The sequence below is a fragment of the Bombus bifarius genome, unplaced genomic scaffold, assembly GCF_011952205.1.
Source record: "Bombus bifarius isolate JDL3187 unplaced genomic scaffold, Bbif_JDL3187 scf7180000008132, whole genome shotgun sequence".
NCBI lineage: Eukaryota > Metazoa > Arthropoda > Insecta > Hymenoptera > Apidae > Bombus > Bombus bifarius.
The window spans coordinates 85,647-104,287 of NW_022884463.1; the positions used below are offsets into that span (position 1 = coordinate 85,647).

Sequence of the window (18,641 nt, forward strand, 5' to 3'; positions counted from 1 at the left end):
AATTGTTAATTTTGTCGTCCAACGCAATTCCAATTCCCCCGTGAAGATACCATTTACTGAGGAGACAATATTTAGTAAATGTGGAATAACAAATATACGTAACGAATATTTCCGGACACACGAAAATCCGCAGGCATTAAGAGATAGTTTGTGCAGAATGGTACACCACCACATTCTACCAAAGCGCACCCTACCAGAGCACTTGACCAGCTGTTTTGGAAACAAGTAGTTGGTCGAGGAGGATCTGTGCTTCGACCTGTTCAGTCCTAAGATTTAAATCCCCTCTATTTTTAATACTGGGGATACACGAAGACACGATACAGTAAAATTTTAAGAGAACAGTCAGGCTCTGTTTACAAGAAAACAAAGGACGTATCGAACATCTGTTGTAAGTTGTGTCTTTTGTGGACACTCGCAGCCGAGACAATCGCGGTGCGTGTGTGATTTTGTTGTGGACGATCCCTACGACTTATACGAGATAAGCTGCCGAAATATGTATCGTTCAGATTGAGGATCACCAGATCAGAAAGATCTATCTATATTAGATTTCAAAATTATATTGGATAAGCTAAATAAGATAAAATACCATAATGACCAATTCAGCGGAGATAATGGTGCGTATAAATATAAACGTAACAAAATCCATTCTTTTTTTTTATACGTGGGGAAATCCTCATATCCACCGCGCTTCGCATCCACCCACCCATTTTACGACATAGTCAAGTGTACGCTTGTTCGAAGAGTAAATTTTGATTTACTCGGAGATAAAGCTTCCTATGGAAAAATATTACTGTACTAACGTCATCAGTTTGGAAACACTTTACACAAAAGGGCATATTAATTTTAATAGGTAAACTGCAGCAAAGAGCGATAAATTTCTATGGTTTTAATTAAGCTTTTGTCATTTTAATTACTTGCTTTGTTGAAATAAATCTTACTTGAAAGATGTTTGAGAGATCACGCAGATTAAATACGTAATGAAATTTGACTGCTGTTGGTAGGAATGTTGTTGAAATTTTGTGGTGACAGTACAATGCTGCATTTAATAATGATTCTGCAATTTTTGTCAGCGCTAAGTTAAATTTGTTGATAGGATTCATCAGGTGTTGTTCTAGCATTTGGCTGTAGATCAATATTAAATTGTCTTCTGTTGGAAAACTGCAATAGAAAGAAATTTTCAGTTGATAGAAAAAGATTTTTGTAATAATAACTTAATATAAGTTATATTTCCAGAAGTTCTATATACATATTCTATATCATATACAGGGCGATGCACGTAAATCATGACAGCTGAATATTTTTTTTTTTATTATTATTTAATTTGTACTTTACAATTTGTCCAGCTGGACACTCGTTAAAATTGTCTAGCTTTATTACTATGTAACACGTGGATGGCAGCCCCCAGCAAGATACCATCTTCCAGTTTGTTTATTTTATTTCTTTAGCGAGGTCAGTGGGATGTTTTCTTTTCAGTCTCCGTTTTTATATGGGTTTCGCTCGTGTCAGCAGCCAGCTTATTTGGAAGCGTTGCCGTTATTTCCTTGTTTTTTTTTTACGCACCTGCCGATTTCTTCTTGGATCGTTGATATTTTTAGGTCTTTGTGTGATCCTCGTTTCTGATATACCACGGGGCGCTGACTACTGTTCTGAGTATATTTTTTTTTTTTATTATTATTTAATTTAAACTTTACAATTTGTCCAGCTAGACATTTGGTAAATTTTTCTCACTTAATTGGTAAATAGCCATGTGGATGGCTACCCCCAGTGAGGTACCATCTTCGAATTTGATTATTTTATTTCTTTAGTGAGGTGAGTGTTTGTTTGTTAGGTTATGTCCTTTGTGAGATCTGTTGGTTGTTTCCTTTTTAATCTTCACTGAGTATCTTTGAGAAGCGACTCTGGTTTATTTACCTAACTCATTGCTGCTGTACCCCATAGTGGTATTCCGTACGTCCAAATTGGTTTTATTATCGTTTTGTAAATTTTTAGTTTATTTTCCATGCTGACTTTAGAGTTTCGACTAGTTAGCCAGTACATCTGTCTTCTTTTTATTCGTATTTTGTCTATAATTGATTTAGTATGTTGCTTTCATGTAAGTTATGAATCTAAGTGGAGTCTTAGTATTTAACTTGTTTTGTTTGTTTTATGTGCATGCCATTCAATTGGTTATTAGGTGGTTTCTGCTTTCGTATTGTAAATGTAATGTGGTTAAATTGACTGGGGTTTGCTTTTATCTTGCAATCATTTTTCTATTTTTCTGATACGCTCTGGTAGTAAGATGTCTGCTGTTTTTGGATTAGTGTGCCTGACTAATACAGCCGTATTGCCCGCGAATGTCAGTATTTTGCTATTGGTAGTTGTAAGAGTGCTGATTTTGGGAACGTTTATGTACTTGGGTTTCGGCCCTCTGAAGGGATTGTCGCCGTGCACCAGTCACAAGTGGCTATCCTGTTATTGTCTTTTCGGCCTGGGACACTAGCTGATGGCTGTGACCTGTAGGATGTTTGTCAATCGTAGTTATTCTATTATTGTTTTATAATCCTGTGACAGGGACACAAAAGGATTGTAACTTTACCGAATTAAATTTGCTAAAACAGTTGTGTGATGTAACAGCTAAATAGATCAGGGATCCATATATCTTTAATCGTTATACAAATAATTTCATTATTTGTATTACTATTATTGATATTTATGATCTTTTTTAAATACATAGAACAAAGATGAGCTTTCAGAGATTAATGTCTTCTTATTTAATTTCATTATTTGTATTGTTATTGTCGTAATTTGTGTTCTTTTTTAAAAATACATAAAACAAAGATGAATTTACAAAGATAAATCTTTTTAAGGATAAACAGGAAGTAAGTAACTGTTCTATTATCCGAAAATTCCATTATCCTAACATCGTTGCCTCCTAATTAGTTCGGATAATTGAGATTCTGCTGTGTATCTTTCCAACTGCAATAGTATTGGAGTATTTTTTATTTGCGATGTTCAGAACTATAACAATCTTAAGCACATGTTCAAAATGATAGCTCCTCACTTGTGAACATTTCGTAATGCTGCGACAAGAAAATAATAGCATCTTACTCAATATTTCTGGTGTCACAGCAGCACAACCTTTACGTATCTTAATTTTCTGTTACCTGGATTAATCTTACGTGACTATAACCGTTAAATAATTACATTTTGATGTCGATTATTCTCAGATTGCACCGTACATGCAAAAGCCGTTCGTTTCATGTTAAGTTTATATCCTGAACATTTTATGTCCATTGTGAACATTCTCAAGATGTTCGGAAAACATCCTCCAATTTTGCATGTCCTAGCAACATCCATGTTACGTTGCCTAAAACATCTGCATTCCACCCCTCGCGACCGGACAGCCAACGGCCTGCGTAACGTCATTACGACCCTCAATGAACCTAAGGACCTACCATAGCCTTTCCCTTTCACTGTATTGTATCAACATGAGTCTTCAGTCAATCCGTTTGTCCTGAAGAATTTCTTAAGCCTAAAAATATTTTCGAAGCACATCTGGTTTTTAGAGAGGTCCTTGGGTTTATTAGGCGCACTTAAAAACACGGAGAAAGCGGGTACGCACCTATTAGGAAAAACCGAATAGCTATCTAACAAAACAAGCTGGTTTTTCCCATTGTTACGACCGTTCGCGGAGAGAGGCGGTCGCGAGGAAAACGCGTCAGCGAGAGGCGTAAATTCTCGCTACGATTCGGTGAATCGACGCCGCGAAGTAGTCGTTCCCCTGTTTCGGTTAAGATAACAGGGGTGGTTAAATGAATGTGACACAGTAGTAAGTTATATTTCACCGTTTATTCCACAACTTGTAACGAGGATAGTTACAGTGGTGCGTATGTACGAGATGAGTGAGTGACTGATCTGCGGGTGTGTATACCCGCTCGAAGGATGTTGTCCGTTCGAAGGATGTGAAATCAGTACCGTCTTGGGAGACGATGATGTGTCGGAGGAAAGCTAAGGATGGGTGTGTCTAGCGCACGGGACCATCGGATTTGTTGGTGCCGATGTTATTTAGGAAAGTGAGGGAATAGGCTTCGTTTCTAATTGGTTAAACGAAGGGTCTTAACCGCCCTCGAGAGAAAGTGGTTAGTGGGAGGAAAGTTGCAGCGTGCGTGCGAAAAACCAACTTTCCCTTGTCCAGCCGTGGTAGACAATAGTCTTTAGAATTTCCTCGGAACCAGATGTTTGTTTGAAGGACCTTAGCAGGCAAGTGACTCGGGTTTATGACGGATACTTAAGGCTATTGAGGGTACGCCGTACGGATGAGCGGACATCTGGTGTCCGTCTGGCCCGCGGTGTGTGACCTGGGCCAGGCAGAGAGTCGCCCGGCGTAACACCCATGAACAAGGTCACCTACCAACCACGATGGTAGGAGGCTTCCTACTCATCCCTTCAAGCATCAGCGTAGGCCGTAACCAATCCACATCGCGGACCGTTACCCTCACTTTTCCTAACGAAAAGTGTGAACAACGAATCCGCGTTCTTCATGCAAAGGGCCACACCCACACCGAACTTTCTTCCGTATTAACATAAGAGCGAGTCAGTACAAAGATACAAGTCAGTACAAAATCTAGCGCCTAACATCTAAGTCTAAGCACAACGCTAGAGGAGTACAATTCACGTCAACTATCTGTCAGTTCTCGGTATTGTCGAACATTCACCTCCTCTATTAAGTATCCTATAGTGCTACATCCACTAACATACTAAATTCAATTATAAGAGCCTTGCTCTAGTGTGCATATCTATCTTATCTTCGTGCGACAAGTTATCTATTTATACCTACTCAATAGTATAATTTAAATGTTGGAAATATATAATTTATAATTCTGTAAATCACAGTGTTCTACTAACTGAATCACCCCTATTATCTTAACCGAAATCAGGGAATTGATCAATTCGTGGTGTAGATTGCTATAATCGTAACGGGATCTTACGACTCCCGTTGACATCTCTCCTCGCGATTGCGTCTCCCCGCGATTGGTCGAAAATGCAATCCATTTCTTAAGTCTCACAAATGTGCTTAAAACTTAAATTTTGGATGTTCTAGGGACATTTCTCCCGAAAGTCATACGAATATTCTCAAGGCCAAATTTCGAATATTTTACTACTATCCATTTCGTAAATCCGAAGAATTAAATATCAGATGTTATAAGAACAATCATTTTGTAGATTTTACAGATAAGAATTTCACTTTACAGATTAAATTAAACATTTACAGATTAAACCACAGATTTTACAAGGACAACCGTTTCCTAAGTTTCACAGTTAAATATTGCAATATTTTGAGAACATTCATTATAAAAGTACAATTTTTCCAATTCCATGAATTTTTGCAATTCTCGCAAAGTTTCCATGTTTAGGCTATACACGCACTAGAAATTCTAATTTCAAGAAGAAGTAATGCAATAAATTGTTTAAATTTCGATCGCGAAGAATCTGTGTCTAACTATACATAATTAGAACAAAATGTTCTCAAAAGATGTGCTGCAAGCGGAAAGTAAATGATTCCCTATTCCAAAGGTTGGTCCAAAATGTACAATGACAATTTTTGATACGAAGTTTTGTTTTCGAAAAAATTGACGCTGGAGATTCGTCTAGTACGCATGCACTTGCAAGGACAATCCATTGAATGGGCTAGAACTTAGGTATCCTATTCGGCGGTACGAGTCATATGGTGGTTCCCTATGTACTGGAAGTCGAAAATATAGAATAACAATTTTCCATATCAATCCGTTATCGTAAAATTTCTGCATATCAAGAAACATGACTGCTTTTAGTTTTAAAACATGTGTTAATTTATCGGTACGTCTATGAGAGAACGATATAATGTGAGGTAATAGTCGTGCAATACCAAAACATTTCTTTTTCTCGATGCTTCGATTGTAGATTATTAAAAATAGATTATCAAGAAAGGTAAAAAATATTGGAAAGATAAAAAAAAAAAGCCAACATCACACGGAGTTTCCCAGGCGGTCACCCATCCAAGTACTATCCGTGCCCAGCGCTGCTTAACTTTCGTGATCGGACGAGAACGAGTGCTTTTTTTTTTTTTTTTTAAACTGTTTATTAAAACCCAATATACAATTATAAATACATTATAGTGTTCACAATAAACGGTGAATTTATATAATGGTATCTTAGGCAAAGGTACCGATACGCAACGGTACTACGTAGCCATGCTGTAATATGTGTCGACGCTTTACATTTTTCGTGTTGAATATATCTTTTGGTTTAAGCCGCTGGAGGAGCGGAGCTTCTATGTGATTTTGTTTTTACTTGTTTTTATTGTCCTGGAAACTGGGTCGCAAAAACAGGACGCTTCGGTAGTATGTTTTTGGGTGATGTGGAATTTGGGGGGGGGTGGGATGAGGGGGCGGGGGAGGGGGATGTTAAATAAATAAGTTTCTTTTAAAAGAAGGAGAATTGCGAAAATTACAATGTTTGCACCTGTGTTGTGCGGGGGCAGAATTGAGTTTTATCGGTTTAATAGATTTTCTTTCTTATTTTATTATGGGTTCAGTATCCACCAATATTTTTTTGAATTTTTTCTATGTTTGTCTTTGGTGTCTTTCAGGGGGAGGGCCATGTTGTATCTCCATCTAGTGTCTGCGGTCTGACCGTCTAGGTTTTCTTCGTAAAGTATAGTTTGGGTCCCTATTTTTCTCTTTATATGATAAATTATCGGGATGTTATTTTGGTCTTGTAGGTAGTTTTATCCGTCAAGGTATGGGAAAGCTTCTGGCGGGATGTAGCCTGTTGTCAGAGTGTTTTTGTAATATGTGTCATTTGGAAATAAGCAGCTGAAGATTAAACTATTTTCTTTTATCTTTGCCGCTTGCGCGAAGTGGTTTCGTATTAGCTTTAGGATGTGACAGTCTATGCGGTGAACGTTGGCTAGGTCGTATATTATTTTGTTTTTTACGAATTTTTTGAATCCGCTGTGTTCGGATCTGTAAGTGCTCAGACAAGCTCTGATGCATTTTCTTTCGAATATGCGAATTTTTTCCATTTGGGAGGCTGATATGTTGTACCAGATTGGGCAGCCGTAGGTTATGATCGGTCTGATTAGTGCTTGATAGCATAGAATTTTTACTTTGCTGTCGAGATGTTTGGAGTGGAATAGTTTTTTCATTTGCCAAAATGCTTTATTGGCCTTGGTAAGTTGAATTTCGGTGTGCTGCTTGTAGTTTAATTTGTAATCTGTGTTTACCCCTAAGTATTTTACGCAATTTTTGTGTGGTATGAGGGCCCCTTTGTCTGTTTTTTCTCTTATCTGAAATTTTTTGCAGTGTTCTCTTTCTATTGGGCCGATTTCACTTGACTTGGGTCTAAACAGTATGGTTTCGCATTTACTTATGTTGATTTTTAGTTTCCATGCGTGGTAATAGTCGTTTATTTTCTCAAAGAGTTCTTGGAGTTCCGTTTTTATAGTTTTGGTTTTGCGGCCTGTTACGTATATGATTAGGTCGTCTGCGAAGGCTATGGAGCGTTTATGGGTGGATGTATTGAGCTCAAAGAGGTTTAGTAAGTCGCTGTTGTAAATACTGAAAAGTAACGGGGAATTTACTGTACCTTGTTGTAGACCGTTTTTTATGGAGAATTCTTTGCTTGATGAGTGTGAACCTTCAGTCATTACGAATGTTCTGTTTGTGATCATGTCCCAGACTATTTTAATCAGGTGTTTAGGGAACTTTTTTTTGATCAGTTTGTATATGAGACCTGGGATCCAGACTGTGTCGAAGGCTTTTTCGAGGTCTATTAAGCAGGCGGCTATTCGTTCTTTTGCGTTTAGAGCCCAGCAGATGTCCGACGTGAGTTTGTTTATTGCGTGGATTGTGGAGTGTTTGTGTCGGAAGCTGAATTGATTCTCTGGGATTATGTTATTTTTTGTGCAGAAGGAGGTTAGGGGGTTGTTTATGATTATTTCAAATACTTTGCTTATGTTGGGGAGGAGACTTATGGGTCGTAGGTTTGCGGGCGATGAGCCGTCTTTATCCTTTTTTGTTATAGCTATCAGTTTGGCTTTTTTCCATTTTCTGGGGAAGTATGTGTTGTTTAGAGCATTGTTGAAGAGTACTGTGTAGTACCATTTTATTTTGTTCGGTAGGCGCTTGAGTAAGATGTTTGGGATGCCGTCGAAGCCGGAGGATTTTTTGTTGTTTAGTTTGGAGAGGATTGTGTTTAGTTGATTGTAATTTGTGAAGTAATTTGTTTCTGGATCTGGTTGTTTGGGATTGTCTGCGGTGTTTTCGTTTGAGAATGTGCAGACTGTTTTGTTTAGCGTTTTGTCTTGTTCCATTTCATTTTTGAGTTTGTTAGTTTCGGCGATGATAATTCTGTTTAGTTGTTCTCGGCCCATGTGTTCGTTTTGCGTATGTATTTTGGAAAAGTGGGTGCCGGTGATGTCTAGTTTTTCTATTGTTTTGGGTATTATGAGGTTACCCTCGGTGTCTTTGATGGTGTTGTGTATCGTTATCCCTGCTTCTTGGATGAGGGAGGCATTTTCTGGGGGCAATTTGAGAGGTGGGATGGGGTTTTGTTCTTTTGGTCTAAAGATTTGATTTATTTGTGGGAACATGTTGGCTGAGTCGTTTGTGGAGATGTTTTTTATTTTGTTTGTTTTTTATTTTTGTTTGTTTTATTTTATTGTTTATATAGGGCTCGCATGAATTTTTTTGTTTTATGATTGGCACGGATTTTTGGAGGGCGATTTGTGTGTGTTTTTCTATTTCGTCTAGGAATGAGTCGATTTGTCTGTTTGTTAGGTTGACGTTGTTGTAGATCTCTAGGTCGCAGTTTTGTTCGAGTGTGTTTTGGAACTTTTTCCGGTCTGTCTTTTTGTAGTTGTACCTGGGTGTCTCGGTCTGGATTTCGAGAGTTGGGAAGTCAGATGTGTTTTTGTTAATTTGAAATACTAGGGCGTTGTGGTCACTGTCACAGGCTAAGGTTTTTAGGGTGTTGTTTGGACGTAGGTTTTGGAATTTTAGTCGCGCATCTGCTAGGCATATGTCCAGGTATGAGCCTCCTTTTGGGTAAGAGGGTAGCTCGGAGCTGTATAAGTTTGTTTTGTAGTGGATGCTTTTATTGTCTAGCCAGTTTCTAATGAAGTTGCCTCTCGTGTTGTTTATTTCGTTTTTCCAGCTTGTGTGTTTTGCGTTAAGGTCTCCTGCTATTATATAGTAGTTTTCCGGTTTGTTGAGCTGCAAGAGTTCGAAAAGGTTATTGAATTCGTAGTTAAATTCTTTCTGGTTTCCGTGGGTTGCGTAGGCTGCAGTGATGAATAAATTTTCCTTATTGCTTATTTTTATTTTTATGATCGTTGTTTCTAAGGTTCTGAAACGTGTTATTTTATCAATTAGGATCGTTTTGTATTTTATAGGGTTTTTTATGAGGATCGCTGTTCCTCCTCCTTGACTGGCGTTCGGTCTGTCGTGTCTTATCATGGTGTAGTTTTTGAAGTGTACATTGTGTCTTTTGTTTAGCTTTGTTTCTGAGATGAGTACTATATCGGGGGCTTCTTTATTTAATAGGGTTAGCATACTGTATCTTTTTTGGTTTGAAATTAAAGAGTTAGCATTTATTGCGATTATTTTCAGATGTTTTAGGTTAAATTTATTTGTTTTTTGCTGTGATGGTTGGTTTGGCGTGTTTTGGTTATTCGTCGTCTGTACTAATGAAAGTGCTGAAGATGGCGTCGATCCTTTCTTCGTGCGTTAATAGAGTGTTTTTTATTTCGTTTAGTTGCGTTTGTTGTTCTTTTAACGCTTGGAGGATACCTTTTTTAAAGTCTTCGATAACGTTTATAATGTTTAGATGGGGGGAGTTATCGATTGTGATTGGGCTTTGGCTTGAGCGCGGATCTAAGTTTGCTGATTGTGGGGAGATTTTGGTTGTTTGATTTAGTGTTGTTTGCTGCTTCACTACGTCAGAGAACTTTAGTTCTGGGACGTATTTGCGGCTTATTTGGGCAATTCGTTGTGTCTTTGCTTCTTTGTCTTTTTTTATTTTATCTGCTAGCTTTTTACGGAGCTCTACGAGTTTGGGGCAACCTTTGTATGACGCGGGGTGTCCGTAGTTTTTACAGTTGACGCAGAATATTTTGTCTTTGGTTACTGCGTGTTACGCCGGGCCTCTCTGCCTGGCCCAGGTCACACACCGCGGGCCAGACGGACACCAGATGTCCGCTTTTCCGTACGGCGTACCCTCAATATCCTTAAGCACCCGTCATAAACCCGAGTCACTTGCCTGCAAAGGTCCTTTAAACAAAACAAACATCTGGTTCTGAGGAATTTCTAAACACTATTGTCTACCACGGCTGAACAAGGGAAAGTTGGTTTTTCTCACGCACGCTGCAACTTTCCTCCCACTAACCACTTTCTCTCGAGGGCAGTTAAGACCCTTCGTTTAACCAATTAAAAACGAAGCCTATTCCCTCACTCTCCTAAATAACATCGGCACCAACAAATCCGATGGTCCCGTGCGCTAGACACACCCATCCTTAGCTTTCCTCGGACACAGCATCGTCACTCAACTTCACTTCTTCTACATCGTTGGAAAAGTCAACTACTAAGTATACGCCAATGCCCAGCGGGGCAGTCTAAGCATAACGCGAGAGTCGGTCTCGGTATTGTCGAGCATACATTTCCTCTCCTAAATCTCATAGTGCTACGTCCACTAATACACTAAATCTAATTATAAGAGCCCTGCTCTAACGCATATATCTATCTTAGCTTCGTGCGACAAGTTGTTAATTACTTATTTCTCTACGTCAGTGTAATCTAAGTGCTGGAAACATATAATTTATAATTCTGTGAATCACAGGGTTATACAACCTCAATCACCCCTATTATCTCAACGGAAATCAGGGGATCAATCAACTCGTGGTGTCGATTGTTATAATCGTAACGGGGATTTACGACCCCCGTTGACGTCTCTCCTTGCGATTACGTCTCCCCGCGATTGGTCGAAGAAACAAGGTCCTTCGAACCGGATTTCGTGTCGCCCAAAAAGTGCACTGACCAGTGACTATATAGTGTCGCGTGAAATCCAAGTTCCAACCACTTAGTCAGCTGATCAAGGGAACCGCCGTCGGAGAGGAGCACCTCCGTCGCTCAGCATCTACACGAGCCAACGCCGCATCGTAACGATCATCAACCGAGTCCCAGATCAACGTCCATTTGATCAAGCAAGATCGTGCCGGTTATTAAAATCAAATATGGCCCAAGCTGAACTAATCAGCACGTTACGGCGGAGACGAGGCGCCGTAGCCCGTCGACTTGCAACCATAAGGCGCGAACTCGATGAATACGAAGCGTCTGGGAAGGCAAACAAATCTTCCTAATATCTTGCCGCAACTCGTTCGATGAAATTTGGAGGACGATACTCGCGGTTCAAGACGAGCTAGATGGGTTAGATGAGGGGGAAGCTGAGGGTTTAGATTCGTTATCGCAAGAGCATCGGGAGCTTGACGTGCGGTTCCTAGGTCTCTTTGAACAAATATCAGCAACAACCCCGTCGACAACAAAAACACGCGATTCATGCGTGAAACCCGAGCCGACGGAGAATATCGCATCGACTCGGAAGCCGATCTTGTCGCATGACATGCGGACCTCATCGCGTGACACTCACAACGTGTCACCCACCCGAGACCCAACGACAACCTCGCTCACATCATCAGCATCGCAACAATCTGATTCCACGCCATCAGACGCTTTGAATCAGACAGCCGCTCAAGAGTCTCTGGATCAACAGACGGATGAAACCTTACCAGCCGACATGCCGTCTCCTACTACATTATCGCCGAAATGGAGCACACCGACGAATGGGCTGAAACAAAACACCACACTCGTCGATGTCAGTGCAGCCTACAAGGTGGACCACTTGCTCTCAACGCAACAACCCTTAGGCCTGGCCATCCATTTTCCCTGGCAGCTACGGCACCTACGGACGGCAATGACTCATACGGAGCCGAGCATCTTGGACCGAGATGCAAAATCTTCCCGCTCCAGATCCAAACCTAACCAAACGGAAGGTAAGATGTCTCCAATTCTGTCTTTCGCAGTAAACTGGACCACGCCGGTCCAACCACCAAGCATCACCAAGAAGGCGCGATACGAATGTATCAGCGGGGGGAGCCCTGTCCCCCAATCCACCGTAGACCTCCTTCACGTCTTCATTGTGCAACCACACACGGATTTCACGTGCCTTTGGGAAATCGGCGAGTTGTACAACGACACCTCCTGGGACGAGGTGTCTCACGATACTTCATGGGCCGAGCTGTTTCACGACACTTCCTGGTTCGTGAACCGCAATAGAAAATCGCCAGGCAATGCAGATGACCACGGCGATCCAGAACGCAAGGAAGACAACATATCCTCAACGCACCGGACTTTCGACCGTATCTTCGAAGGCACCCTGGCGACAACGGCCTCATCCAGACTACCACAAGTCATACGGCAACGAGCATCTTGGAACGACGTGCCACACAGCTCGTCCTACCAACGAGCCAACCCGATCAAGCAGAATAAGGACAATCAGCAATCAACAAGGAGTAGGGCGGCTGCTCCAACTAACTCCACCTTTAACGAAATTTTGATCGGTACCCTCTCAACGGGGGGAGGATGTTACGCCGGGCCTCTCTGCCTGGCCCAGGTCACACACCGCGGGCCAGACGGACACCAGATGTCCGCTTTTCCGTACGGCGTACCCTCAATATCCTTAAGCACCCGTCATAAACCCGAGTCACTTGCCTGCAAAGGTCCTTTAAACAAAACAAACATCTGGTTCTGAGGAATTTCTAAACACTATTGTCTACCACGGCTGAACAAGGGAAAGTTGGTTTTTCTCACGCACGCTGCAACTTTCCTCCCACTAACCACTTTCTCTCGAGGGCAGTTAAGACCCTTCGTTTAACCAATTAAAAACGAAGCCTATTCCCTCACTCTCCTAAATAACATCGGCACCAACAAATCCGATGGTCCCGTGCGCTAGACACACCCATCCTTAGCTTTCCTCGGACACAGCATCGTCACTCAACTTCACTTCTTCTACATCGTTGGAAAAGTCAACTACTAAGTATACGCCAATGCCCAGCGGGGCAGTCTAAGCATAACGCGAGAGTCGGTCTCGGTATTGTCGAGCATACATTTCCTCTCCTAAATCTCATAGTGCTACGTCCACTAATACACTAAATCTAATTATAAGAGCCCTGCTCTAACGCATATATCTATCTTAGCTTCGTGCGACAAGTTGTTAATTACTTATTTCTCTACGTCAGTGTAATCTAAGTGCTGGAAACATATAATTTATAATTCTGTGAATCACAGGGTTATACAACCTCAATCACCCCTATTATCTCAACGGAAATCAGGGGATCGATCAACTCGTGGTGTCGATTGTTATAATCGTAACGGGGATTTACGACCCCCGTTGACGTCTCTCCTTGCGATTACGTCTCCCCGCGATTGGTCGAAGAAACACTGCGTTTTCCTTTTTTATTGTGCAGTCGCCTGGGCCATGGGGCTCACTGCATTTAACACAGCGGTAGTTTAGGTTGCAGTTTTGCGCTGTGTGGCCTACTCGCTGGCATTTGTGGCATTGAGTTATGTCATCCTTTTTTTTATTATTTTTTCCCCATTTTATCTTGTAGTAGTTAAAGTAGTTTATTTTTAGTAGGTTGCTTGTATTGCTGTTGGGGGATAGCTGTATTATGTAGATTGGGAGCAATATATTGTTCTCCCTTGATTTTTTTGTCGTAAATCGTGAGACTTTTGTAAATTGGACGTCGTCTATTTGTAGAGCTTGTAGGTCTGTGAGTATTTCTGTTTCAGTGTAGCTATTGTCTAGACCTTTTAACAAGTATGTGTGGTGTTTCTCTATTTTGGGTGTGTATGTGTAGAAGGTTGTGTTCGCTGAGAGGAGTGTTTGTTTCGCTTTATGGAAGTCGGATAGGTTTCGGAGGTAAAGTGCGTGTTTACCTGAGTGTATTCTTTTGATATGAAATTGCTTGATGTCTGCTATTTTCTCTATGAGCATTACCGTGTCCTTGGGGTCTTGTAGGAGTATGTTTATGGGTGGCGGCCTGTTGTCTTTTGTGGTGGGTGGGGTGCTCGTGCGTTCCTCCGCGGAGCATCCGGTGGGGCGTCCGTCCGGTGCTCGGTCCCCCCTTGGCGGTGTTGGAGGCGCCGGGCCTCCTGGGTTGTACGGTGGGGTGCGACGCCCTTGCTGCGCCGATTGTTCCGGTGACGTGGTGGGACCGTGTCTTCCCGTTTTGCCTCGTAATGTTTCGTTTTTCTTTTTTATTTGCTCTAGCGTTGATTTCCACGTGGAGTTTGATGGTCCCGGTTGTGGATGAGGCTCTGGTTCAGATTGTAATATACTGAACCTATTTTTTGTTACTATCGCTGGAGGCGAAGTAGCTCTTGTGGGCTTCATGTTTTTGGTTTCGTTAGCCTTTTCTTCTTGGCTGGGGTGATGATCTACAGCTGTGTTTCTTGGGGTGTTTGCTAGACTTTTTGCCCTGGCCACCAGGTTAGGTTGTGGGTTGAGTTTCCGCGTCTTTTGAGCGGGGAGTCTTAAGATAGTGTTGAATTTCCTGGCTGTTTTGAGTATAATTATTTTTCTCTTGATGGCTTTTTTCATTGGGTCTGCGGTGGGTTCCGTTTCGTTGCTCTTGGCTTCATTATCGGTGGCTTTTATTTTTTTGTACAATTTTATTTTGTCTTATCTTATTTTATTTTCTTTTTGTTCTTATTTGTATTTATGGAAATGATGACGATGCAGTATTTTTCACTATTTTGTCACTTGATCCTTCTACTTTAGTGGATGTTAGTCTACTCCGACGCGCGCTCCGAGGGGTCCGTCCCGCTCGGTGGTCAACAGTCGACTGACGAGAACGAGTGCACTCAACGCGGTTTGAGCGTTGGCTGAAGTAAACAGTTCTCTTATTTGTTCCTGATGATCAAAAAATAGAATATTTAAAAAAACATAGGTGTGTGCCAAAATGAGAATGATACAATGTATGATAATTGTCGCGTAATACTAAAACATTGCAATTTCTTGATGCTTAGAATATAGACTATTAAGAATTGATTATTGAGGAAGCCGAATTGATTTTTTAGGATTACCTTATTTTTTGTGCAAAAGGAGACTAGGGGTTTATTTATGACTCTTACGAATATTTTGCTTATGCTGGGTAGGAGACTTATATTTCGCAGGTTTGAGGGAGAGGAGCGGTCCTCATTTTTTTTTTCTTCTGTGATGGCTGTTAATTTAGCTTTTTTCTATTTTCTGGAGAAATACATGTTATTTATTGCATATTTAAAGAGCACTGTGTAATATCATTTTATTTTGTTATGTAAGCGTTTATTGTTTAATTTAGAGAAAATGATATTTAGTTGGTTATAATTTGTAAAGTAGTTTATTTCTGTGTCTGGTTGTTTGTGGTTGGTCGAGGTGTTTTCATTAGAGAATGTGAAGACTGTCTTATTTAGCGATATGTCTTGCTGTATTTCATTTTTCAGTTTACCTGTTTCGTATATAATAATTCTGTTAATTATCCTCGATCCATGTGTTCGTTGTGTGTGTGTGTGTGTGTGTGTGTGTGTATGTGTTTTGGAAAATTGAGTGCCGATAACTTAGTTTTTCCGTCGCCTTACATGTTATGAAATAACTACACTTCATGTCTTTATTGATGTTCTGTATCGCTATACTTGCTTCTTGGAGGAGGGGAGCTTCCTCTGGAGGCAGTTTGAAAGAAGGGATAGAGTTAGATCTTCTCTTTTATCGTAAGAATAGTTGTATTTTAGATTGTTTTGGATAGTATGTAGCTTTTGTCTCGTTGTAGCTCATTGTAGCTCGCTTTCGTAGTTACGGCTCTATTTTACAATGGTACTTCAATAGCTAAAACGATTCCCTTCAACATTCGTAGCAGTATTTTTGATTTCCTATGCTATCAGTTTCTTGTAAGGATAATTGACGGATTTTAATGGTCCGAGAGGTCGAGCGCCACCCTTAACCAATAAGCCTCGCATTCATCCAGGTATCGTTCACGCTCCTCCCGCGAAGGATTTCACGCAGTAAACGCCATCTTGTGGGCGAATATGCCGTTTGACGATTTTCGTGAAAACCAATCAGCGTGCGTATTTCGGCTCCTTCGTTTTGAGCCTTATTGGAGTCGCTCGCTGGAGTTGGGCCCGCCCGAGTATAATAACGGTGTCGGCAGTCTCGTTCGAGTATTTCAATGGTGAATGTCGATGAGAGAGTCAGCTTCCGTGCCTTCGAATCGCTAAACGTGGAGTAACGAACCGTTTCAATCTCTCAGCGCTTTTCAAGCGCTCGTGCAGCCGAAATCGTTTCGTCAGTCATAAAGATCAGTTAATACTTTTCTGAGCTGGCTTCTTCGGTGCGTCAATATCTTCAAGCATTCGTGGACATGGCTGTAAGCGTTGGTGGAGACAGAGTCGTTCCATCAGGCGTAACGACCTGTGGACAGTCCTGTGCGAAATCTTCAGTTGTGAACAGTATCTCCAAGCATACGCAAAGGTGAGTATCATTTTAGTGAGCGAACGATTAGTAAACCGTCTCGTGCGGGTCGTTCAAATGCGCACCGACACGCGTTTGCGAACGAGTGTATCGTTAATCATTCGTATCGTCGTACGATAATTCAGTCGCATTCGTTCAGTCGTACATCGCATCGCGGTATTCGCTTCAGTTGCGTCGTATCGCATAATCGTGCGCAGTAAGCATTCGTAAATTTCGTCTTAATCGTCGAAGACAACTTGAAACTTAGGCATCGTTTGTTCTTCGATATTCTTCGAGTTTTAACTTCGTCAATTGTTCTTCGCGCATTGAGTCATTACTCTCCCTCGTAAATCTGTTGCCTAAGATTAATTCGACGGGAAGCAAGTTACAGAGCGCGATATCGTCGGTATCAGACACACGCGCATGTTAGACGTATCGTTATTTCTTTAACCGTTTGAGTACCAAGTAGCGTGATCACGCTGTTTAGATTTTGTGTCGAAAAGTCCCAGTACATTTGAACGCTACGGACGACAGACGGTGTTTTTGTATTTCATTGCTATCTTAATAATTTTTATTGAGCAAAACTTGAAATATTTATAAAATAATAGTACAGATATATAAAAATATAGATGTATTTCAGAAAATGAAGAAATATGACGAGCGCTATTTTGCCGCTTGTTTCTCTTCGCAATCGATTAAGAGGTTATTTTTTCAACCTTGGTTCTTCAAAGACCCCTGGGACTCAAACGGTTAAATTAAGTCAATATTATCATAAATAATTATTTTTCTACTTATTCTATATGATTTTCGAAACATTAAAAGATTATTATTACTCGACTATTTCAATATTGTTTACGATACTTTTTTAATTGCTGTTAAACTTGTTACCACTGGTGTGAGAGACTGTAAAATTAATTCGAAATAGTATTTTACAGAGACTGATGAAACCGATCAGTTAGATATTTATATAATTTAAAGTTATTTCTATTTCTGAATTTTCTTTGCGAATATGTTAACTGTGCTTGAGCAGTGCTGGGTCAAATTTATAGGAAAAATGTTTTAAATACCATTTTAAATAGTTGTTGGTCTGCAGTACGAATAAAATATTTTAAATATGTAGTAAAAAATAAGCTATCTTTATTTTCACACTGTGGTATATGAAATAAAGTATCTTATCTTTGTATTGCAAATAGTGTTTAAAATGTTTCTTAACAATGAAAATAGATTAAGCAGAAGGTTAATATCAGAATGCAAGAATCCAAAATGTTTACAAATTAAATTCATGTTCTTTTTAACCCTGCTGCGGTCTCCGGGTCTCTTTCTTCTTACTGCTCTCCCTTCTTTCTCTAAGAACTTCTGTGTTCGTTAAACGTATAGAGCAAAATTTTATTCGACTGGTGAAACCGACATATTTGAGAAAAAGACGTGCGATGATAGAAAATTTAGGAAACGCACTGATACAAAATTATATTATAAGACAGTAATATGGCCCGCGTAGGAAAGCTGCAAAAGAAATAGCAGAGAGCGTTATAAATAATTCGGAATATTTCAAAGAGAAAATAAGTCGATAACTCGGTAGATAACTGGTGATAACACTTAGATAGCTCGTCGATACAGAAAAATTCTCGTAGATGTTGATAGATACTAAACTCTTTTCGATTGCGTCGATTTATTTGTACTGGTCGGGAGGCAGTCAGAAAATTGGAATTCGCCTTCGTTCGACGGTTACACGTATCCACCAATATTTTTTTATGTTTTTCTGTGTTTGTCTTTAGTGTCTTTCAGAGGGAGGGCCATGTTGTACCTCCACCTGGTGTCTGCGGTCTGTCCATTTAGGTTTTCTTCGTAGAGTATAGTTTTGATCCCAATTTTTCTTTTTAATAGTTTTTGTAATATGCGTTGTTAGGAAATAGGCAACTGAAGATTAAGCTGTTTTCTTTTATCTTTGCCGCTTGCGCGAAGTGGTTTCTTATTAGCTTTAGGATGAGACAGTCTATGCGGTGAATGTTGGCTTGGTCGTATATTGTTTTGTTTTTTACATATTTTTCGAATCTGCTGTGTTCGGATCTGTAAGTACTCAATCAAGC

At 40.4% G+C, this 18,641-nt stretch overlaps 1 protein-coding gene across 1 annotated transcript in view; it reads right to left on the reverse strand.

The window, feature by feature from the left end:
- The window catches only part of LOC117208472 (dynein beta chain, ciliary-like), a 63,646-nt gene extending 55,035 nt beyond the window's left edge, over positions 1–8,611 (reverse strand). The window contains exons 1-4 of the mRNA XM_033449669.1: positions 8,476–8,611; positions 7,601–8,271; positions 1,561–1,646; positions 939–1,158 (exon numbers count right to left, since the gene is read on the reverse strand). Of these exons, the coding sequence (XP_033305560.1) occupies positions 939–1,158; positions 1,561–1,646; positions 7,601–8,271; positions 8,476–8,611 (1,113 nt within the window). The remainder of the gene's footprint in view (positions 1–938; positions 1,159–1,560; positions 1,647–7,600; positions 8,272–8,475) is intronic.
- Positions 8,612–18,641: the final 10,030 nt, after the last annotated feature.